The 23,946-nt window shown below is 36.9% G+C and overlaps 1 protein-coding gene across 3 annotated transcripts in view; it reads right to left on the minus strand.

Moving 5' to 3' along the window:
* MYBL1 (MYB proto-oncogene like 1) overlaps positions 1-19,312 on the minus strand; it is a 36,853-nt gene extending 17,541 nt beyond the window's left edge. For all 3 annotated transcript variants that reach the window (XR_009689542.1, XM_061123413.1, XM_061123412.1), the window contains exons 1-8: positions 18,960-19,312; positions 9,799-9,904; positions 9,401-9,472; positions 7,862-7,954; positions 4,657-4,877; positions 2,520-2,694; positions 1,341-1,391; positions 138-212 (exon numbers count right to left, since the gene is read on the minus strand). Coding sequence is in view for 2 of the 3 variants with exons in the window: in XM_061123413.1 (XP_060979396.1) it covers positions 138-212; positions 1,341-1,391; positions 2,520-2,694; positions 4,657-4,877; positions 7,862-7,954; positions 9,401-9,472; positions 9,799-9,904; positions 18,960-18,979 (813 nt within the window). In the remaining variant the exon portion in view is untranslated. The remainder of the gene's footprint in view (positions 1-137; positions 213-1,340; positions 1,392-2,519; positions 2,695-4,656; positions 4,878-7,861; positions 7,955-9,400; positions 9,473-9,798; positions 9,905-18,959) is intronic.
* Between the last annotated feature and the right edge of the window lie 4,634 nt (positions 19,313-23,946).

A 23,946-nucleotide genomic window follows, 5' to 3' on the forward strand; every position in this document is an offset into this window, starting at 1 on the left:
TATAATACTCAAAATAAGTAGATCAGATAGTATTGCTTTTGCCGAAATTTTATAGATGAGCAAATAGGCACTATTAGAATTTGAAAATGTTTGAGTGTTTCCTTTGGGGTTTTGCTTTTTAATAAATAAAAAGTTACCTGAATAAAGGCAGAAGAAGCCTGAACATGTTCTACACAATTGCCTTCAGGTGATACATACTGATAGCCTGGGATCTAAAAAAGTAATTTAAAATTAATATCATTAATATCATACATATAACACTATAAATTTTTAAAAATCTGAGGCAAAGCACAAAAACTGAATAAAATATCAACATGGAAAAGTCAGTATCTGTTAACTTTGGGTATTTTACACATATAATAATTTCTTAATAGCTACATCTTATTCTTAAAATCTATTGACTATAAGGCACAACTCTTAGCAAAGACCTATTTTCCCCTAAATGAAATATGAGAATTACTTGGGCTAGATTCACCCAATCAGTCTACTTATTATCTACAATATCTACCAAGTGTTTTTTAAAATCTGCTATTAAAAGATTGCTCTATCTCCTGGAGAAGACAAACTAATCGTGTTTCTATCGTTCAAAGGAATGAACTGATTGGTCCATATGAAGCACTTACGCAGCTGGAGACTAAAGCAAGTCTTCAATATTCACATCTCCTACTCCTACCATCACCCCCCGCCCCATGCCAATCTCTGTATAGACAGATATGAAAACAGAGGCTGCTTCTATTATTTGTCTCAGAAAAACAATCAGAATCATTCATGTATTTTCAATACTTTGACAATAGACAAAGAATTATTCTCTTTTCTAAAGAATCTGTAATAAAATTTTTGAAGTTGCATGCAAATTTAGCATGCAGTGGTAGGGATAAATTTGAGAAGAACCTCATTAAGATTTTTTAAAACCTTAAAATCTAGTAAATATAAATAGGAAATTGTCTATCTTCCATAATGGCCTATGTAAATCACTAATGCAGAAGCATTATGTATAACTTCTAACATAGAACTTAATTTTTACATTTGATTAATATCAGTTATTGCTCAATTTCCAATGAATTACAAACATTTTTCTCAAACTTTTCATTTCAACCTGTGACAGTACTTCATACCAATCATTTTTTTCTTTCAAGTCAAAATTAGAATTAGCTTTTCAAATGACTTGAACTATGAATACACAAATCTTTCAAGAATCATTAAAAGGTAAATAATTCTTAAAGTATAAGAAATACTCTCACTTTCCAATATATTCTGATTGAGAGTATTAAACACTCAATTGGCCCCAAATAATTTAAGAAATTATCCTATGAGCTAAAAGAAATAAATTTAAAGATAACCTTTAAGGCAGAAGCAGAATGTTTCAGTTTATGCTGCTGAAATCTAGGACTCTAAAGAAAAATGTAAAGAAACAAACAAGAGAAATCTTAAGGTACTAAGTATCAGCAGATAACTGTACTGTCTTTGCAAGTTTTCCTATTTGTAAATTAAGATGTCAGGACCTTTTTAAAGAGGTTCTTTGGAAATTATGTCTAAAAAAAATAATGTCCATTTAGTGGTATAAAATTAAATCTGAGGTATACTAAGCACAGATTGTTAACCACAAGCGAAACTTTATCTTGCAGTAGATACTTTCAAGCCCTGACTTAATCTTTACATTCTATGTGACAAAAATTAAGAACTGCTCAACATGAAAAATGGCACAACAGACAAGTTGACAGGGAAAAGGTAAAACAAAACTCATGAAAACGCCTAATTTCTTGCAGGTAGGAAAATGCTTTGAAAGGAAAACAGAGCCTGCCCTATGATGAATGTGGGTAATCTGCAATGAACCTGTCTGAACAAAGGCTGAATTCACTCACTCAGCTAAGTGATAAGGGAACAGCAAAGTTGAATGCCAAAGAACCAATTATTTACCACACACCCCTAAATGATGGCTTGAAATATTTTTGACTGTTTTCTCCTTCAAACCATTATTTATATACACTCACTTAGAGGCAAGCTATACTACAATAACGCAAAAAAAATTTTTTAAAGAAAACTATAATCAATATTAAAGCACAACTGATCATTAGCTTTGAATCATGAAGATTCAGAGAATGACAGTTAGGAAATATACATACTAAGTTTTGTAACTGGATACTGTAAAAATAATATATAAAAGGAAATATTTTAATGAATTTGTTCCCAAAATACTTATCAATCAAAACAAGCAGAGATAAACTTCCACTAATGGAGAAGGAAATGGCAACCCACTCCAGTATTCCTGTCTGGAGAATCCCATGGACAGAGGAGTCTGGCGGGCTATAGCCCAGGGGGTTTCAAAGAGTCAGACATGACAGCGACTAAACAACAACAACGGTTAGACAGCTAGTAATGGCATTTTTTTTTCATTTTGGAGATTTAAATGTCTATTTCTCTTAATATATGTTGTTTTTATCCTACTAAGAAACTAAATACCTTCCCATACAGCAACTAAAGAAGATTTTTTAAACAAAAAAAGAATTAAAAATATGTGCCTGAACAGGTATGTAAAACTGATTCTGGGTTTGCAAATGGTCCATAGTTGCACAAGGTTTGTGTTGAAGTTTAGATGAAGATCGTTCTGATTTTATTCCATCTTGTAAGTAGCCTTCCTGCTCCACTTTTCTTCGCATAGTAGAATTCCAATGATTTTTGATAGAATTATCAGTCCTAAGAAATTAAAGTGTATATTTAAAAAAGAAAAAGAGGACTCCATAAATTTTTAACACCATATAAAGTATACAAAGTACTTAAATTTTTACAACTGGTAAAATTAGATACTTTTTTTAATTAAAAAAATATACTGTATGTCTGTATGTCAGATATACTTCTAAACACTGGAGATAAGGCAATAAGATAAAGTCCCAGTTCTCGTGGCGCTTACATCTTCAGAGGAAGCATGGCAGCAGGGAAGGAGGGAAGAAGAGAAAAACAAAAAAATAAATAAGAAAAACAGTGCAATGCAGATCATTTAAAGTAATAAGAGAAAGTGAATACATTAATTTTGATTTTGAGCAATTTTGAGGGGACAGTGAAGCTAAAATCTGAAGGACAAGAATGAACTAGTAATACAAGAACAGAAAAAAAAAAAAAAAAAGAACATTCCAGATAAAGAGCATAACAAGGGCAAAAGCCTTGAAGCCAAAATCAAATATGGTCATAAAAAGACAGAATCCCAGTATTTATCTTCACTTCTTATCACCAAAACACCTATGGAAGAAAAAGTTCATTGGCTCCCCTTTTACCTAAGTCCCCCTTGTAAAAATGGAAGACTTCAACCTACAGCTACTTATAGTATACATTTTTAAAAATACACATTTACTGAGAACCTACTTTATGCTAGGCACTAAGCTACATTCTCTGGACAGTAAAAAGATGTATCAAAGACTGAATACATCAGAAGTTCCTAAACCAGGTTCAATAACTTGGATAAAAAAACTTAACACTAAGCTTTAATTTCTCTATCTATAAGACAAATACAGCAATGTTGCTCTGCATTATTTCACAAGTATATGAAGATTACTTAAGAATATATAGAATATAGTGCTCTATCTCCAAGTTTCATCAGGAAAAGAGCTCAACTTTAGCTGACCTGGTTCCAAGTTGTAAAACTACCTTCTAACAAAAAGATACGAGAAGTTTGTTTTTCCTTTACATAAAGTCAGTAACTGACAACAGATGGGCACTCCAATTGCTAGGTAAATATAGGATGAACTACATGAAATAAAATGGTGCTGTCAAGTTTTCTGACTTAGGACTAAACATTATCTTGAGAACCTACATGTAATGGATCATATCTGCTTGGTCATGTGGGTGAAAGGTGAGATTTCTCTCTTTTTTTTTTTTTCCAGTCTCTTATCAGATTGCCTATGATGGGCATCACATTCTGAGTTAAAGCTTATTCAACAATAAAAGTGTTTTATTTCTCTAAAAAAAAAGGATGCATGTAAATGCATTTAATTAACTACTATGTACTATACAGAGACTACAACAATAAAAAAACAAGTGCACACCTTCTGAGTGAGGAATGGATTTTCCCAAATTTGCTGGTCTACTGTACTACCAATGGCTAGGAAACATCTGAACCAATGTAATGTATAGTGTATATGTAGCCCATCACTGCTCCTGATGGAAACTCCATATTTTAGCCACATGGCTATATATATACTACTCAGGATCTAAAGCATTAATTAAGAACTAAATTTTCTCTAATGTACTTTCAGAGCAATTTATTTCAGCCAGTGTATTTGTTATTCTCTGGTCTTATGCAAAGAATCCAATATGAAAGAAATCTCTTCAACTTAGATTCCATTACAGCTTAGTCTGTACCAAGACTGCTTGATTGGCACTGATATGTAACCATAATTTGGGGGCGTGCATTAAATGTTTACATAATCTAAAGGTCTATCATTTTGTTGCACAAATTACCGCTATAAAATATTTTGTTAAAAAAATAATTACATCCCTTTCCACAAAATGTACTACAAATATTGCAAAGGGCTGCTTGTACTCTGCAGTCTAAATTTTAATTATAAATAAAAGTCATGGGGTACCTATAAATATATTTAATAGTAACCATAATAAAGATCAAGTTTAAAGTACAGGAAAATATATATTCATTAGTATAAGTACCTTCCAGGAAGTAGTTTGGCAATTTCTGCCCAACGATTTCCCAACCGCTTATGTGCTTCATAGATAATCCTGTCCTCCTCTTCTGTCCAGGACGACTTCTTTACCTCAGGATTCAGATGATTATGCCATCTTTCTCTACACTGTTTGCCTATTCTTCCTTTTAAATGTTTTGCAATTAAAGACCATCTTTTTGGCCCATATTTCTGAACTAATTCAATAACCTAAGAAATAGAAAAATAAAGTTTAAAAAGTATGATTTTTTTAAAAATAAATAAATCATGTGGGTATACTGTATAGTACAGTGGCTATAGTTAGTAATACTGTATTGCATATTTGAAAGCTGCTAAGAGAGTAGATCTGAAAAGTTCTCACCACAAGAAAAAAATATGAGTAACTATGTACAGGGATAGATATTTACGAGATTTGCAGTGGTCTAGAAAACTCAGCAGTGGTCATAGGACTGGAAAAGGTCAGTTAACATTCAATCCCAAAGAAACAAAATACCAAAGAATGTTCAAACTACCGCACAATTGCACTCATCTCACAATGCTAACAAAGTAATGCTCAAAATTCTCCAAGCCAGGCTTCAACAGTAGGTGAACCATGAACTTCCAGATGTTCAAGCTGGATTTAGAAAAGGCAGAGGAACTAGAGATGAAACTGCCAATATTTGTTGGATCATCGAAAAAGCAAGAGAGTTCCAGAAAAACATCTACTTTTGCTTTACTGACTACACCAAAGCCTTTGACTGTGTGGAACACAACAAACTGTGGGAAATTCTTAAAGAGGTGGGAATATCAGACCACCTGACCTGCCTCCTGAGAAATCTGCATGCAGGTCAAGAAGCAACAGTTAGAACTAGACATGGAACAACAGACTGGTTCCAAATGGGGAAAGGAGCATGTCAAGGCTGTATACTGTCACCCTGCTTATTTAACTTATATGCAGAGTACATCATGAGAAATGCTGGGCTGGTTGAAGCACAAGATGGAATCAAGATTGCTGGGAGAAACATCAATAACCTCAGACAAGCAGATGACACCACCCTTGTGGCAGAAAATGAAGAGGAACTAAAGAGCCTCTTGATGAAAGTGAAAGAGGAGAGCAAAGAATCTGGCTTAAAACTCAACATTCAGAAAACTAAGATCATAGTATCTAGCCCCATCACTTTACGGCAAATAGATGGGGAAACAATGGAAGCAGTGACAGACTTTATCTTTGGGGCTCCAAAATCACTGCAGGCTGTGACTGCAGCCATGAAATTAAAAGACGCTTGCTCCTTGGAAGAAAAGCTATGACCAACCTAGACAGCATATTAAAAAGCAAAGACATTACTTTACCAAAAAAGGTCTGTCTAATCAAAGCTATGGTTTTTCCAATAGTCATGTATGGATGTGAGAGTTGGACTATAAAGCTGGGCACCAAAGAATTGATGCTTTGAACTGTGTGGTGTTGGAGAAAACTCTTGAGAGTCCCTTGGACTGTAAGGAGATCCAACCAGTCCATCCTAAAGGAAATCAACCCTGAATATTCATTAGAAGGACTGATGCTAAAGCTGAAACTCCAATACTTTGGCCACCTGATACAAAGAACCAACTCACTGGAAAAGACCCTGATGCTGGGAAAGACTGAAGGCGGGAAGAGAATGGAATGAAAGAGGATGAGATGGTTGGATGGCATCATCGAGGCGATGGACATGAGTTTGAGTATGCTCCGGGAGTTGGTGATGGACAGGGAAGCCTGGTGTGCTGCAGTCCACAGGGTCTCAAAAAGTCGGACACAGCTGAGCGACTGAACCTACTGTCATAATATATATATATTATGTTGCACATCTGAAACTAATATATAAGTGAAAGTGAAGTCACTCAGTCATGTCCCACTCTTTGCAACCCCGTGGACTCTAGCCTGCCAGGCTCCTCCATCTGTGGGATTTTCCAGGCAAGAATACTGGAGTGGGTTGCCATTTCCTTCTCCAGAAACTAATACAAAATTATATCCCAATTTTTATTTATCTATTTTTTTAGGCCACCACCTATGGCATGTAGGATCTTAGCTACCCAACCAGGGATCAAACCAGTGCCCTGCACATTGGGAGTGTGGAGTCTCAACCACTGGATTGCCAGGGAAGTCCCATATATCTCAATTTTTAAAAAGCACTACCTTGATAGAATCTTAAAACATAATTCAAGAATGCTATTTTTAATGCATTAAATCCAAACCACAAGTATAATTTAAAAAAACAATTTTACTAAAAATATTCCTTCAGCATTTGCCAAGTTCAAAAACTGATCCCAAACTTATCTAAATATAAGATATCAAAGTGACCCATAAGTTAAATTGTTTCATACAAAATTAATGTGAAATAACAGTAAAATGTTGAGACTTAAAGATTTTCTACTCTTACATTTTTTTTAATGCTTTAGCTGAAAGCCAAATAAATCATTTTGGAAACAGGAAGGATTTATAGTTACTGTCTATTCATTACTTTCTTTCTCAAACTGAAAGGATACAAATCACACATTTTAAAACTTACCATTGGCCACCAAGTAAATCCTATCAGTTCTGAGCCTAGTGAATTTTTTTTTTTTGAGTGGCAGTAAAAATGCTCTAATTTCCCAACTACATTAATAACATGATGCCATAAAGAGCACGAACTAAAGGGTAATTCTCAGAAGAGGACAGTAACTCTCCCATTCTTCTCACACTTTCATAACACAAAGAATTACCTTGGTTTTGAATCCTCCAGCTCTCTGGGAAAACGATGATAAGATATCTGTCTTATATGGGAGCCCATTTTAGGTTAAGAGGGAAAGTTAAAGAATAACTTCCTTTACCTCAAGTTTTCATATGAAATAAGAATAAAATTAAATTCTGTTTTTAAAATGCTAACCGAATTTTCAGTAAGAAACTATGCCCTAAATGTCACTAACCTAAGTTCTAAAAAGGTGACTAAGCTGACAATATTTTTTATTCTACAAACCAAACTTTCAGACAGCAAAAGCTGTATTATATTACACTTGGTTTGACTCAATTATGAAAAAACTACATCTCAAAATACTCAATTTTCAATTCTAGTGCAAGCAGTACTCAGAGAACAAATCCACGTGGTTTAAACATATATTTATGTGACCAAAAAAACAATGTATTAGTAAGAAAAAAAGCAAGTCCACCTACACAGTGAAAATAAAGAATATGAACATGTTACCCTCTGATCTTCTTCTTTAGTCCAGGGACCCTTTATCAATTCTGGATTTAAAACTTTCTGCCACCGATGCTGGCATTGAAAATCAGAGCGATTCTGAAAGAATTTAGATGATTTTGTTAATGAACAATTGTCTTCCAAACTTTCACAACCTTAAGAACGTTTCCAGTAATAATACATTCAATAGCATTCTCTAAAAATGCAGTATTTATTTTATATATCTGTATCCCAATTCATTTTTAATTAAGGTTATCAGCACTGCTTAGCGTATAAATAAAAATTATATATTTAAATTTTTTATCTCTATACCCTGCCTGATAACACAGCAAAAAAAGCAAAACACACAGATACTAACATAAAGAAATGTACTGATGAATAAAAGGGAGTAAACAGACAATTAAACAATGCAGACGTACAAACTCAAACAGCATAGCAGCCTGGATTCATAGAGTATAGCAGTACCTAACTCTACACAATTAAAAAAAAACCCAAAAGGCATTACTAGACTACTGCACGGTATTTAAAGGATGTTTATAAATGATAACTCCAAGTTATCAAGAAAAAACTAAATATATCCAGATTGATATACATTATATATCAGTTAAATATTTAAGCAATGAAGTTCAAAAGGAAAATGAAATTTACCAGGGTAAAGCCTCATGTAGAAGCATCTCAAACTCGAAAAATGATTAATAAGTATAGACTTATTTTTAGTCAATTCATGACCTAGTAAGTCCTGTGTATTACAAGGATAATACTAATAACACAACTTTTCCTTTAGTGATTTGGTTTCTAAAGATATTAGTTCATATACAGGATTACAGATAATTTAGAAGGACACAAATACAAATACTGTATTTAACCACAGCTCTCTCCTGGTGCCTAGTGGACCTGTTTTTATTCATACTGAGCGTCTTCATGTATAGCTTCGGTACATCAATGCTGATCCACTTTAAGGTTAGCATTTTCTCAAAATAATCAGGTTGTTCTTGGATGTCCTTGTAGCACTTCTCTGTTGACTACATTTGCTGTCATACCACTGAAGTTAAACTGATAAAGCTAATGTAAGCAGCTTTTCTAATTTAGATTCTATTTATTGAACATGTGCTAAATATAAGGCACTGTGCCAAACATCCTCTACGTTACTTCTAATGCTCACAGCAACATAGCTTCTTCTGGTTTTATTAGTTATCAAACTATTTCAATAGATTTAACTTCTCTCAAAATGTTTTAACATTGATTAGCAAATATTTATAAAGCCCTATCCAAACTTGGTATTGTTTTTGCTTTAGGTCAGTCATCTTTTTAGGTCTGTCCTCTCTTTACGTCAGTCATCTTTTTAGATCCCCGAATAAACTAATTACTAAAAAAAAAACCAGACTTTTTCTAAGTTTCCAACTGTAGGAAGAGCGGAACAAAACAGTTGTTTTTAGGACGGGAACCTAAATCTAAAATAACGTATACACGCTTCTGAAAAACAGCAAATGTAACCCCATGGCCTAAATCATTTGTGTTGGCAGTATAAGATAGTGTTTCACTTACTTGAAGATGACTAGCAATTAGAGTCCAATCATCAGTTCCATGTTGTTCAACCAACTTCTTTAACTTGTCATCCTATTAAAACAGGTTTATGAAAATGAAAAAGCTTTCCCTCACCCTATTCCCCTATTTCTGAATATACTGTCCAATTCTTTCATGTCATATCTGGTGGCCATTTTTAGAAGCACTGAAGCCATTATCACACATGTTCTCCCATTTACTGAACTGATTCTGTCAGTCTCAACATCAACCCGCTCTTCATGTATGGTTGAAAAAGAAAAATGTGCATGTTAGTTGAAGGATAACTTTTCTCATGTTGTGTTTTTAAGTATCTTTAATAAATATCTTATTACTCAACAAATACAAGTATGGAATTAGTACACCTTATTACACATAATCACCTCGTCTCTTGTCCATTTTACTCTGTTCCAGAGTTTCTTCAACCCTTTTTGTTGTGGTACTTCATAATCATGATCAGCATACTGAAGGTCATCATCCTCATCCTCACTGAAAACAACACAATTTGAAATCAAGAATTTTATTTAAATATGTGAATTCAATCACCGGATCTGAACACATAGTTACAACTAAATAAGTCACTCAGATTAGCAGACTAGCAGACATATGTCCAATGAGATTATTCAAAGTTAAAAATATTAACAGCCACATAATGGACAGGAGCTTTAGTGCTTACTGATACTACAGGAATGAAGCTAGATATGTCAGCAAGGGCCAAGTGATAACCTTTATGCTAAGGAGTTTGGCCTTTATTCTTAATCTGATCTTTACCCTACAGAGTTAAAGGAATTTAAGTAAAGGAGTAAAAGGCAAATATCTTGTGTTTCAGAAAAAAAACACTGGCAGGAATGTGGAGAGATGGAGGAAGATCTTTCACAAGATGGAAGTAATCTTTCACAAGAATCCAAGTAAGAAATTATTAGGACCTGGCAATGATAATGGTAAAATACAATACACAGTCAGTTAAAAGACATAATGTAAGAAATGAGCCATTTACAACACCAACGACAAAAAAGTTAAAATATGTAGAAATAATTTGAATATACAAGATCAAAATATAGTAAACTACAAAACACTATCAGGAGACACAGAAGAACAAATGAAAAAACAATCAGACCACATTCTTGGGCATGAAAACAATATTACAGATGTCCATTCTCTGTAAATTAATTCATAAATTTAAATTAAACGAATAAAAATACCAATAGATTTTCAGAGGAACTTAGACAAGCTGATTCTATAGTTCATATAGAAAAACAAATAAGCAGTAATACCCAGAAAAACTCTAAAAAGAGAGAGAGAGAGAATTAGCACTACCAAATACCAGAAAATACTGCAGGGAAACAATAATACTCAAATCAATGGAACAGAATAGAATATTCAGAAAAAAAACTCACATGGGAATTTCATCAATTATAATATCAATCAGTGTGGTAAAGATGGGACTTTTCAACAAAGGGTAAGACAGTGGGTAGTTATTTTAAAAAAATAAAGCTAAAGTCCTACTTTAAAATAAAAGAATTCAAAAAAAAAAGAAATAAAAGGATTCAGATGAAGCAAATATTCTACACTTTTAAAAATGAAAGCATAACAGTACCTATTACGGTGAAAGTGAAAGTGTTAACTGCTCAGTCCTGTCCAACTCTTTGCAACCCAATGGATTGTAGCCTGGCAGGCCGCTTTGTCCATGAATTCTCCAGGCAAGAATACTGGAGTGGGTTGCCATTTCCTTCCCCAGGGGATCTTTCTGATCCAGGGATCAAACCCGGGTCTCCTGCATTGCAGGCAGAATCTTTACCATTGGAACTACCAGGGAAGCCCTATTAATATCCTTGAGTAGAAGAGATCTAAATGGACAAAAATCAAGAAACCATAAAAGAATAAGTCAACTAAAGTCATGACAGTAGCAACAGAAAGACACACATAAAACTGAAAAAAAAGTAGAAACAAAAGGATTTTGTTCAACTCATGAATATGAGAGACATGGAAAGAAGATTTAAGGACAACTCCAAAATTTCTGGCTTTGGGAACAGAGCTATCTGCTGAGATAAGGAATAGAAGGAGAGAAAGAACTTTGGGAATGAGGAGAGTAAGTAGCCTGGACTGATTTCAAGCTACCTGAGAAATACACAGGTGGATACTAGATATAACTACAAAGCATTGTCCAGTAGAAACATAATGCAAGCCACCTAAGTAATTTATTAGCAACCACAGTTTAAAAAAACAGGTGAAATTAATTTTAATAATAAATAATATTTAACCCAATCTATTTTTAAGTGATCGATTCAACATGTAATCAACATAATCACAAATGTTTTACATTCTTTTCTTCTTACTTAAGTCTTTGAAATCTGGCTTGGCATCGTCCAGGAGAAAAGAGAGCCAAAGGCAAAAGAGAAAAATAACAAGAAGATGAAGCTGATAGAAACAGCCCGGGAGCAACAAAGTAAATTCCTAGCTGCAGACACAGCTAACCAGAAAAATAAAAATAAAATTTTTTAGAGGTAATAAAAAGTACACAGCAATTCAGACTAGTCATACATGAAGAGCTCAACAGCCACATGTGACCAGTGGCTCTCCTATTGGGCAGAGCAGATCTTGAAGACAACTGGGCATGTGGATCTTCTGCTCATCTCTAGGTCTAGGGGAGACTTAGTTTTGGCAATCACTAGCACACAGACAAAAGTTAAAGCCACGAGAGCACAAAACCCTAGAAAAGAGAGCAGGTCTTAACGATAAACTGAATTAGAGAATCCTGAGTAGTCAGTGGACTGAATCAAGATATGAACATCTGAAAATAACGAGCTAATATTTATTTAACCTTTCTGAGTAACAGACATTGTGGAAAATGAAGGCCTAGATTTAATACATATTGTTTACAGAGCCTTTGCAGGAACTTCTAATTTCCTTGATTCGTCAATTCCATCTGACCAAAAATTATCTGACGACACCAAAATCCCCCACCCATCTATCTATGACACCTAACTGCTTCTCTAGTTCAATGCACTTCAGTATTCCAACGCTTTCTCCCCTAAAGCCAATGTCTATTTAATAATCTGCCAGTCCTTCATTTCCAATATATGATTGTTTTGATAAACTATGCTGAAAATAAAAGCACAGGTTTAATTAAAGAAATACCTGTTATTTGCAGCCATCTTCAGCTATCAGAAATATCACCTGATTAACTATGATTAAATTGCTAAGTTGGAGACGGTTCAGGATGCAATGACATCATAAATTTCTAAGGCAGCTATTAAACCTGATAAAACGCCACACCAAAGTTTACTGTCCACTACATGCACTCATGGCATCTATGCTTCCCAACCAAACAACTCAGGAGTGCAAAGACCATGTCTAATACGTTCACCTCTCTGCACCAAGCCCAGGACTTGACCATTCAAATGTGTGTATAATTACTGAACAATCTTACTTACTCTTTCACCTCCTCCAACTATTCTGTATTCCAAAATTACCTCACTCTTTCCCAACCTAATCAAAACTTCCACCTCCCTCAATATAGATGATCTCAAATTGATATGAGAAAAAAAAAAAAAAACAACTTTTTTGTTAAACAAATTAAAATACCTCCAAGAGGAGGTGAAAAATACTCCCATAAAAAGAACTTTCAAAATCCAAATGCACCGCCAAGTGGTAGAATTTTAAGAAGCATAAACCTGCTGAAACAAATGTAAAGAAAATATTCAGTACAGAAGGTGTTCTTTGAGGTATCTACCAATACAGCCTAACCTTTCCTACAACTGTTCCCCGCAACATTAACACTTCCAGCCTTCTCAAACAGCCGTCAGTTATGGTTTTTACAGGTCACCTCTTTTATTCCCTTTTCTCACACCCCGACAGCTTCCCCAACAGCATATTTTAAAATTATGCTTTAAAAATTAGGTTATTTGAAAATAACTTTAAATTTGGGGACTCGTTCATATAAACTTTGATTATTCACAGAAATACCTACATTAATCTGTACAAAATTCACCATAAGTTTCTTATCAAAACATTTTAAAGATAATGTGTCCAGAAATGTTGTTTTGGTCAAAAGACTAGTTTCCAAGGAATGATCTTCCTGAAAACGTGTTCATTTTAACTTTAAAAATCTGCCTTATTTTTTAACCACATACTTGATTTGTGAGAAATTTCTATTTCTACAAGAGGTTTCATTATCTGTTTTGCAAGAGCATGGCCATCATGTTCAGGAAGCTGGGTTTTTTGAGTGGTTGAGTGTGAGGGAGGATTAAAGCAGAATTCTTAGAATCCATCTCTCTACCACTGGGACTTTCCTAGAATCTATCTACCTAACTACTTCTTGGTGCGAGCATTAAGTTATTTCTGTATTATTTATGTAATTGTTAAAAGGATGATAAAACTTTCAAGTAAGCGTGACAGAAAAGATCCTAGAAAATTATCACTAGCTACTCCTTGGAAGGAAAGTTATAGCCAACCTAGACAGCATATTAAAAAGCAGAGACATCACTGTGTCAACAAAGGTTCTTCTAGTCAAGGCTATGGTTTTTCCAGTGGTCACATACGGATGTGAGAGTTGGACTATAAAGAAAGCTGAGCGCCAAAGAATTGATGCTTTTGAACTGTGGTGCTGGAGAAGACTCTTGAGAGTCCCTCGGACTGCAAGGAGATCCAACCAGTCCATCCTAAAGGAGATCAGTCCTGGGTGTTCACTGGAAGGACTGATGTTGAAGCTGAAACTCCAATACTTTGGCCACCTAATGCAAAGAGCTGACTCATCTGAAAAGACCCTGATGCTGGGAAAGATTGAGGGCAGGAGGCGAAGGGGATGACAGAGGGTGAGATGGTTGGATGGCATCACCGACACAATGGACATGGGTTTTGGTGGACTCTGGGAGTTGGTGATGGACAGGGAGGCCTGGCATGCTGCGGTTCACGGGGTCACAAAGAGTCAGACACAACTGAGCGACTGAACTGAACAACATAAAGATGCCTAAGGATGCCTACGCTTTGCAAAGAAAAATGGGAAGGGATAAAACCAACGAATAACCTCACCAATGTTCTACTTTTACCACTTAACAGTGAAAAAGTTTCATTGCTTAGTAATTGTTGAAGTGAAGTGAAGTCAAAGTCACTCAGTCGTGTCCGACTCTTTGCAACACCATGGACTATACAGTCCCTGGAATTCTCCAGGCCAGAATACTGGGATGGGTAGCCCTTCCCTTCTCCAGGGGATCTTCCCAACCCAGGTTCATTTCAGGTGGACTCTTTACCAACTGAGCCTATCAGGGAAGCCTTAATAATGGTTAGACACCATCAAAACATTAGACACCACCAAAACAAATCATATTTCATTTGCTTTATTTGCCTTATTTTTCTGCTTTTTATTTCATTTTTTAGTATTTCTGTATTGTAGCAATCAATGCTGGCAATATCTAATAGCTAAATAAAGTTAACTTTCTACTATCTATCTATAAATAGATAAACAATTTCTAGCCTAGAGTGACTAATCTAGAAGACAGTAAAAATAGGTGAAATTATTTCTCCAGTCACAAGGCAAAAATAGAAGAGGAATTTGGTCTCTGAATCTCTCTCCAAGAATTGGTTTCCAGAATCATTCTGCCAGTTTTATTTCTTAAGTCAAAGAAAATATTTATTCTGTAACTGTCTAATATATAACCTAAGTACTATGTTCAAAAACTTTTGCAGATTATGAACAAAGTGATTAGGGTAACTATGAAACAACAAAAGGAAGCACAGACACACACATACACACACACAAATATTATGACTCAATAGACCAGGAAAATTGTTTAAAAGTAATTCTACACTGGAGTTAAGCTAATAGGATGTGATACTCAGAACTTTCCCTGTGAAATAATACAAAAACTATTCACACTTGGCAATATCAAGATAAAACATTCAAGAGAAGTTCAATTTTAAAGGACATCAATAATTCCACCTGAAAAGATTACAATGAGGTGTGCCAAAGAATTTGAAATTGTTTAAAATTTATTTTATTTGAATAGAAACTACAGATTTGAAATTAGAGAATTATCAGTAGTTCTATAAAATTTGTTCTAGCAAAACCACTTCAACTTGACAGTATTTTAAATTAAACTGCATCAAGCCTAAATATTTTTATTATAATCAAAAAATACATCTTTATTATACTGTCTTGACAGGATAACTGTGCATTTGCATTTTTTTAAGTTCAATCAAATTCAAGGCATGAAAATTTACCAGCTTGATTTAATAAAGTGAAATCAGGCCACCCAGTGGTTAACATGATGTACTGCATACATGAATACCTTACTTTCAAATCTGGACTGCAACCTAGTAAGACAAATTGGACTTCATCTGACCTGAATAGCAATAATGAAATACATACTGAAGAGAGATCTACCTAGAGATCCGTAAACAAAAACAATGTGAGAACACTTCTATTTTATTCCATTAGTATGTGTATATTTTTAAATGAGGAAAGGTGATTACAAAGAGTTCAAAATAGGAAATATATTAAAAGACTTATAGACCACAAAATCCACACTTTTTATATTAAGAGACAAAAAACTGGGATATAGAGTTTACTTGCTTTCTCCAAATAATACTGCTAATTACAAAGTTGATTAAACATATCAGTTCTCATATTCCAGTATTCTTTCACCCATGACACCCATCTCACTAGAAGCAACACAGTAAAATTGCTTCCTATGCACACACATAACCCATGGAAAAACATATTCTAATTCAAGAGTTGGCTTTTGTCTTTCCAGTTTAATGTAGTTGCCAGTCATCTCAACGGTAAATACCTGAATCTGTTACTACATAAATGCATCTTCTAGCTTCTAAATGACATTTTTTAAAGCTAATTTTTAAGAGTGGAACTGGCTTTTAAAATCTAAAATTACTTATGTAATACATAAGTATGGTTAAATATCAAGTACACATTAATAACATATATACCAATTTTAGTACTGCCTGTAAATTATGTCATTAAAATGGGACATAAATTAGGTCCCCCAATGGGACCTAAAACTATTTAAAGTCACAACACTAAATAAACTTTTTCCTCTATGTAAATCCAGAGATACTACAGCTATCTTAAACAATGATCAAAAGAGCTAATATCCTCAGCTGTTTCTCCCTGAGGTAACAGTTTACTTTTTTTTTTTCAGATCATACAGGAAGGGTTATTACAGGATTTATGCCTGTAGTCTTATGCAAAACTTTTATACAGCAAAGTATAGAGTTTTCAGTCAAACAGTTCAATGGTTGTATAGTGGAGACTTCAAAGGGACTGACTCATGTCCTTTCTCATTCAACTATAAATTAGATTCATATTTATTAGTAAGATGCTTAGTTAAAGGCATGAGACTAGGCTTTGCTGAATAAAGATTATTTATCCTTCAAAACATTTCATATTCTACTATTTTCTAGGGCAAATAAGTCATATTTACATATACAAGAAATAGAACTTACAGAACAAAACACATTCAAGGATGAAGACCCTAAGAAATACACCATTCAGAGATGACAGTTTCTCACATCTACCCATATATTCACATAGGGAGTATAGTTTCACAACATTTAATTACTCCAGACTTATGACTCTTTCAATCATTCTATAATAATTTCAATTAATTTATACAGCTGACAGGAATAAAAGTCAATAGCACCATTAATATTTAGATCTCAAAGCTCACAATATTGTCAATAAAAATAACTTACATTAGCAAATTAATCATGAAATCACTTTCTTCTTAGCCTATTATTATGAAGCATACACAAATTATGGACGAAAAACTAACTGAAGAAGGCAGGTTTCTGACATTCAAGCATCCATGTCTAACCATAACTAACTGTTGATGACAGCATTAGCCAAGAAACTGTTTCAAATAAGATTAACATCAATATGGACAAGTAGATAACGCCGCACACTGAATACAAACTCCTGTTACCAAGTTGACAGTATTCATCTGTCATCTTGCTTAAAGAAGGATGTTTAAAAATTCAAAAGAAAAGGCCTAAATCAATACCTCAGTAATTATAGTTACAGGAGCTTTTAATATCTATCTTTTCTGAAGATGGACAAATCAGGTCCTTGATGTTCTAGAGCAGTAATTCTCACCTGGGTGATTTTGCCCCCCAACAGACATTTGGTGGTAATGTCTGAAGACATTTTTTTGATTGTCACACCTGGGGAGGTGAGGTGTTACTGGCACCCATGGGACAGAGGCCAGGGATGCTGCGATACATTCTACAAAGCACAGGACAGCACTCCCCACTGCCCCCACCACTGCCTTCCCAATACAAAGAATTAACTGATCCCAAATATTAACAGTGCCTAGGTTGAAAATCCTCTTCAAGTGTGTGTGTGTATTTGTTCCACTTCAAAAGTTTGATCTATTCTGTAGTTGGTACAAAATAATAATCTAACAGGGACTTAATTACATTCTATGCTGATTTCTGCAAAAATACCTTACATACAGCAGATGCTTAATAAATGAATAGCGCAACAAATACTATGGTGTGACTGACTGTTGACAATTTTTAACAGACATCTGCAATGAATGAAGTTACTACTAAATTTCAACTTGGGAAATACACCTCTAATTGAGACTTTGAAGTTGTGGATCCAGACAAATAAAACCATTTGGAAACTCTGTCAAACAACTTTTCATATTTATTGAATAATACTGACAACTAAAAGACACCCTAGTGTTTTTTGTCATATGAGTGATTCCTAGACACTCAGTTTAGGAGTAGCTACTAGAGTGACCTTTAAATAAACCGAAATGCATAAATTCACCCTAGCAAGTTTTCCAAAAACCACCACCACCAAAGAAATGCCCTACCTCTATGCAACCCTCAGGTACAGTCAGAGTCCAACGGACACACAAAATATTAAGCGAATCAAACACGTTGTTTTATTTTAAGATCAAGCTACTGGTGTTAACAGTGTGACATCTTCCCAGAAGAAGGAAACTGAGACCATGGGTATGGTAATCACAGTAAACATCAAAAAAAGTACTCTCTCCTCAGCTATTCCTCAGAGGACTTCCACATGTTTCAGGGTAGCAGAGGGGTCCCCAACCCACGTGTATCACAGAGCCCCTGTTTGTAACTGGCTCAGGAATTCAGAGAGAGAGGTCCTAAGAACAGCATTTTCCGGCCCGGGCAGGACACCACCACCTTCCGGTGCGGAGCGTATTCCCTGAAAGCGCACCGACTTACCTGCCAACAAATCCCAAGAAGTGGCTGTGGGACAGTGGGAGGCTGGACGTGCGCTGTGGGGTACGTGCGCTGTGGAGAATCGACTCCAAGGAGTCGCCAGGGCATCTGTTACTCACTTTCTGAGTCCGAAATGCCCTGGTCCCCAACTCTCCACACGTCACGGCTGCGCTCTGGCCAGTGGGCCGAGGCGGCTGTAGGGCAGCGGGAAGGAAAACTTCTGCCCCGGCCTTGGAGGGCCCGGGTAGGCGCGGGGGGAAAACTCAGCGGGAATGGAAAGGGAATCTGGGCCGAGGCTGTGCCCAAAGGCCTGGGCGAAAGGGATGTCACCCACCTGCGCGACCTCTTCGCCATCCTTCAAGTACCGCATAGGCGCGGGCTGGGCGGGGACGCGGGTCAGCCTCCTCCAGCCTCGGGCGAATGCTCCTTCTCCCCGACCCTCCCCCGCCGCTTCCCTCGCTCCCGCTCCGAGGCCGACCGAGTGCGGAACGCAGGTACCCGGCAGGGCAGGACGGAGGGAGGCAGGGGCGGACCGCGACCCGCCCCCGGCCCGCAGCACCGCTCCTTAGCCCCGGCCCGGCCCGGTCAGGGGTGCCCCCAACATGTCAGCAGGCGCGCTCCCTCTCTCTCCTGGCCCCTTCCGCCGCCTCTTAGCCTCCTCGCCTCGGTCCCAGCGCGGCTCTGCCGCGGGCGCCGACCCCCGCCCTCTCCCCGCAGCGGGCAGCTCTGCAGGGCTCGTAGCCTCCTGCAGGGTTTTGTCCGCACCGCCGAATCTCGCGCCCAGCCTCCCTCAAGAGCCGCCGTTTGAATCTGCGCACGCGGCCCCAAACCTCATTGGCTGTGGCGGCCGCACGCGGGGGTACGAGGGCGGGGTGGGGAGCGCGCGCGCGACTGAGGGCGGGGCTGGGGAGCTGGAAGCCGGGACTGGAACTCGCGGGAGTCCGGGAAGGAGCTGGGAGCCAGGGGGTGTGGCCACAGGCCCGGCTCACAGGTCTTGCTGTGACAGGACCCGGAGCGCCCCGAGCGCCACACCCGAGGGGGCGGGGCGCTAAGGGCCGCGCGGGGCCTGCTGGGAAAGTGAGTTCCAGACTCTCCGAGAGGCGTGTCCGGAAGCGGCGGCTAGAGTCCAAGCTTCTCCCGGAGCGCGGAGGGTGTCTCTGGGGGTTGAGCTGTTCCGTCCACCGCAGCCTTCTCTCGGCCACAGCGCCTCAGTTCTCGGGGGCATCCCTCCTCACTAGTTGGGAGGCTGAGTCTTTGGATTTGAGACAAACCTAACCATAAAATTTGCGCGGCCGTTATTGTTTAAGCAAAAATGCGAGCTTTTTTTTTTTTCCCCCCCAGACATCATAACTACTGATCTAGCGACGACTCTGTAGCGGGAAGGAGCAGGAGTGTGACAGATGAAAAAGTTTTTAGTTGGACACATGGAACGGGAAAGGGAAATAATCCGGGTCTACAGCTGGCCTTCAAAGTGTTTAATCTCCTATCCGACTCTTCGGGAAATAACTGCTGCGCTCGGTGAAGGAGCCCTGGTCCAGAAGGAGAATGCAGAAAGACAGGAGCGGACTGGGAATTTCGCCCACATAAATGAGTAGTCAACGGTAGAAGGTGACCTTCTCTCGCAAGAGAGACGGGAGGAAGGGGGGAACCGCACTCCAGGACCTTCTAGCAGTTACAACTGCTCTAGAGGTTTCAAGTCTAATACCTACGAAATGCTCAGTTCAAGCAGCATGAAAGTAGATTAACTACAGTAACGATTAGAAATGGTAAAGGATGCAAATTTGCAAGGTAACATGCTCTACTGCATAGAGCACGAAACCACGTTAATATTGTAACAGACATATTTTGCTATTTTGAAATTTTACGCATCAGTTTTTGCAAATCAGAGATGCAGGTGCAAATGTGTACTAAGAAGAGCTTGCATGCACTACTTTCAAAACTTAAAACACCTGCCTTTTTATAGTTCCTTTTTCTCAAGGTATGGATTCTGCTAAGGTAAAACAGCCTTTCTTTCAAATCATTCCTTACTATGTCGCTAGTTCACTTAAAAAAGAAAACCTAATTTAGAAAGTAATGTCTTTTGAAAACAAATGTTTTCTTTACTCTTGGGCCATGCCTTACTCCGCTTATTTACATCCTAACAAGAAGCAAAGTTTCTGCTATATTTTAGGCTGTAGTCGGTTTTATACAGAATACTATTTTAGAGCTTGAAGAGAGTGATTTTAGATTTTGACAGCAAAGCGAATTCTTTTCATTTTAGAGATAGAGAAAAATATAATTCCTCAGAAAGATAACATTGCAGATTCATTTAAATTACTTACAAAAAAACAAAATGTGGGCAAGTGGTTCATTGTTATTTGAGTACACATACTCAAAGATACCTAACCTGTGACTTGATTTTTTTTTTTAAATCAAAACATATCTTTAATAAATAAATTTTATTTCTCAAAACTAAATAATGAGAAAAGCAATAAAAAATGGGCAAAAGATTAGGGCAGACACTTCACCAAAAAAGATATACAAATGACAAATAAGTAGCATGTAGGTGCTCCACATCATTAATCATTAGAGAAATGCAAAGTAAAAGCTCTGGAGGTACAACTGAATAGCTTTTAGAATGGGAGGGGGAATACTGTACTAGTGTTGGTGGAAATGAAGAGGCCAAGCAAATATAACTTTCATACATTGCTGATAGGAAGGCAAATGAAACAGCCACTTTGGAAAACAGATGTTTACAGTGGCTTTATTTGTAATCACCAAAAGCTGAAAACACAAGGAACATTGTCACACATGTACTCCTCAGCACCCCAGGGGTTCGTTTTGAATAGTCTGTAAATGCTTCCCAAGTCTTTCCACAGAAATATAGGGGAAAATACCAAACAGGGGCAAAGGCTGGGGACAAGTGCTGGAAATTTCCTTGAAAACTGTCTTAGTTTTAAAAACTCATTTGTAACTACAAAAATGAGTTTTAATTATGTACTGATTTACTTTCTCACTCCAAATCTTTAAATAAATCACCTCATTATTACTAATAGTAAATAAATGAGCAGAAGGTACACCATGCTTATCTTTCAGATGACTGTACCAGCTGCTTATCCTAGAAAGGCCAAGTACTCCAAAGATTTGCCAGTGTTAGTGTGAAAAGCTTACGCTGGTTTAATATAGTACCTAATACACTGTAGTTTCAATAGAGCTGTATAAACCATTTCCATGATTAGATTTTTGTCTATCTATTGTTAGATTGTCCAGCCCCTAGAATAGTGATGCACACTCAGATGCACAATATAACTGCAAAATGAATGGAAAAATAAAAGTAACTATATAAGTAAATATGCTTAGTTCAGTTCAGTTCAGTCGCTCAGTCGTGTCTGACTCTCTGCGACCCCATGATCCGCAGCAATCCAGGCCTCCCTGTCCATCACCAACTCCCAGAGTCCACCCAAACCCATGTCCATCGAGTCGGTGATGTCATCCAACCATCTCATCCTCTGTCATCCCCTTCTCCTCCTGCCCTCAATCTTTCCCAGCATCAGGATCTTTTCAGATGAGTCAGCTCTTCGCATCAGGTGGCCAAAGTATTGGAGTTTCAGCTTCAACATCAGTCCTTCCAATGAACACCCGGGACTGATCACCTTTAAGATGGACTGGTTGGATCTCCTTACAGTCCAAGGGACTCTCAAGAGTCTTTTCCAACACCACAGTTCAAAAGCATCAATTCTTCATCATCAGCTTTCTTTAAAGTCCAACTCTCAAATCCATACATGACCACTGGAAAAACCATAGCCTTGACTAGACGGACCTTTGTTGGCAAAGTAATGTCTCTGCTTTTTAATATGCTGTCTAGGTTGGTCATAACTTTCCTTCCAAGGAGTAAGCGTCTTTTAATTTCATGGCTGCAATCACCAACTGCAGTGACTTTAGAGCCCAGAAAAATAAAGTCAGCCACTGTTTCCACATTTATCCTTTACTATTAGATTACTTTTAAAGTACCTTCAAACCAGAAGAATCTATACTTCCAAGCACTGAACAATGTGGTAATTTCAAACCCAGAAACAAGAAAGAAAAATCAACTGGATGTATAAATAAATGAATCCAGGTTGAAATAATACACAACTGTACTTGCAATAAACACAACTTTAATAATAAAACAAAAACCTCCATTTCAAAAAGTTTTGTTGCTATTTTCTTCACCAGAGGTTAGTGTGTTTTAGTGATAAGTGCTTGTAGTGCATTACAAAGAAACAAGGAGTTTTCTAAGAAGACACTCATAAATGATAAAAGAAAAAACTTAGTCTATAAAACTTGAAGTGAAATCCTAGAATGGCAATTGCATAGCATCCTCTGAAAATGTGTAATAAGGCTTGACCTTGGTTCCTGCTTGTACTTTCAGATCATGGGGGAAAAAAAAATATCACTCAGGAGCGTATGAAATTCAGTGGATAGAACATAGGTGAACACAAAAATGCAGGCAGAAAAGAGGCTACCACCAGATCATCCCAAAGTCATTCCTATAGTTAAAACTCTGCCTTTCTGACTCTCCTGCAAGGAGCAATGGTGTCCCATTGGTTAGTTTGTCCAGGGACATACCTTGACAGAACCAAGATTTAAATTAGAACCCAAACTCTAAATCACTCTACTACCTTAATATCTATGGGCATTCAACTATAAGTATAGTGTAGGTGTAGAGACAGTGTGATATAGTGCAAAGAAATAGCAGAACTGTATAATTTGTATGATGTCACTTACATAAACAAAAACTCAGGGGAGTGTATATGTGAAGATGTGCCTAATAGTCTAGAAGGCAATCTATGGAGCTCTATGGAAATCACTCCAAACTGTTGAACAGTGTTTTATTTTGCAGAGAGGAATGAGACGGGAACAGAACAGGCTTTAACTTTTTACCACATATACTCTTGTATGATTTGACTTTGCTTTTAATCATAAATTCCATGTTTCTTTTTTAATTAAAAAATTACTTTATGATAAACTCTAAAAATTGCTGAAAATCCTAGAAAGAAATAAAACATATATGGTATATAAAACTTGTTCCAGTATTGATAATGCCAAATAAGCAAGCTTTGGCAGAATAATGAAACCATATATTATGTATTCAATATGAAAACCAAATCAGGTTTAGAATTCTATTTTGAGGGACTTCCCTGGTGGTCCAGTGGCTAATACTATGTATTCCTAATGCAGGGGCCTAGGTTTGATCCCTGCTCAGGAAACTAGATCCCACATGCCACACACAACTAAGAATCCATGTACAGCAACTTAAGACCTGGTACAACCAAATATTTTTTAAAATAAATTTGTTTTTA

This window comes from Dama dama, chromosome 21 (assembly GCF_033118175.1).
Source record: "Dama dama isolate Ldn47 chromosome 21, ASM3311817v1, whole genome shotgun sequence".
Lineage (NCBI taxonomy): Eukaryota > Metazoa > Chordata > Mammalia > Artiodactyla > Cervidae > Dama > Dama dama.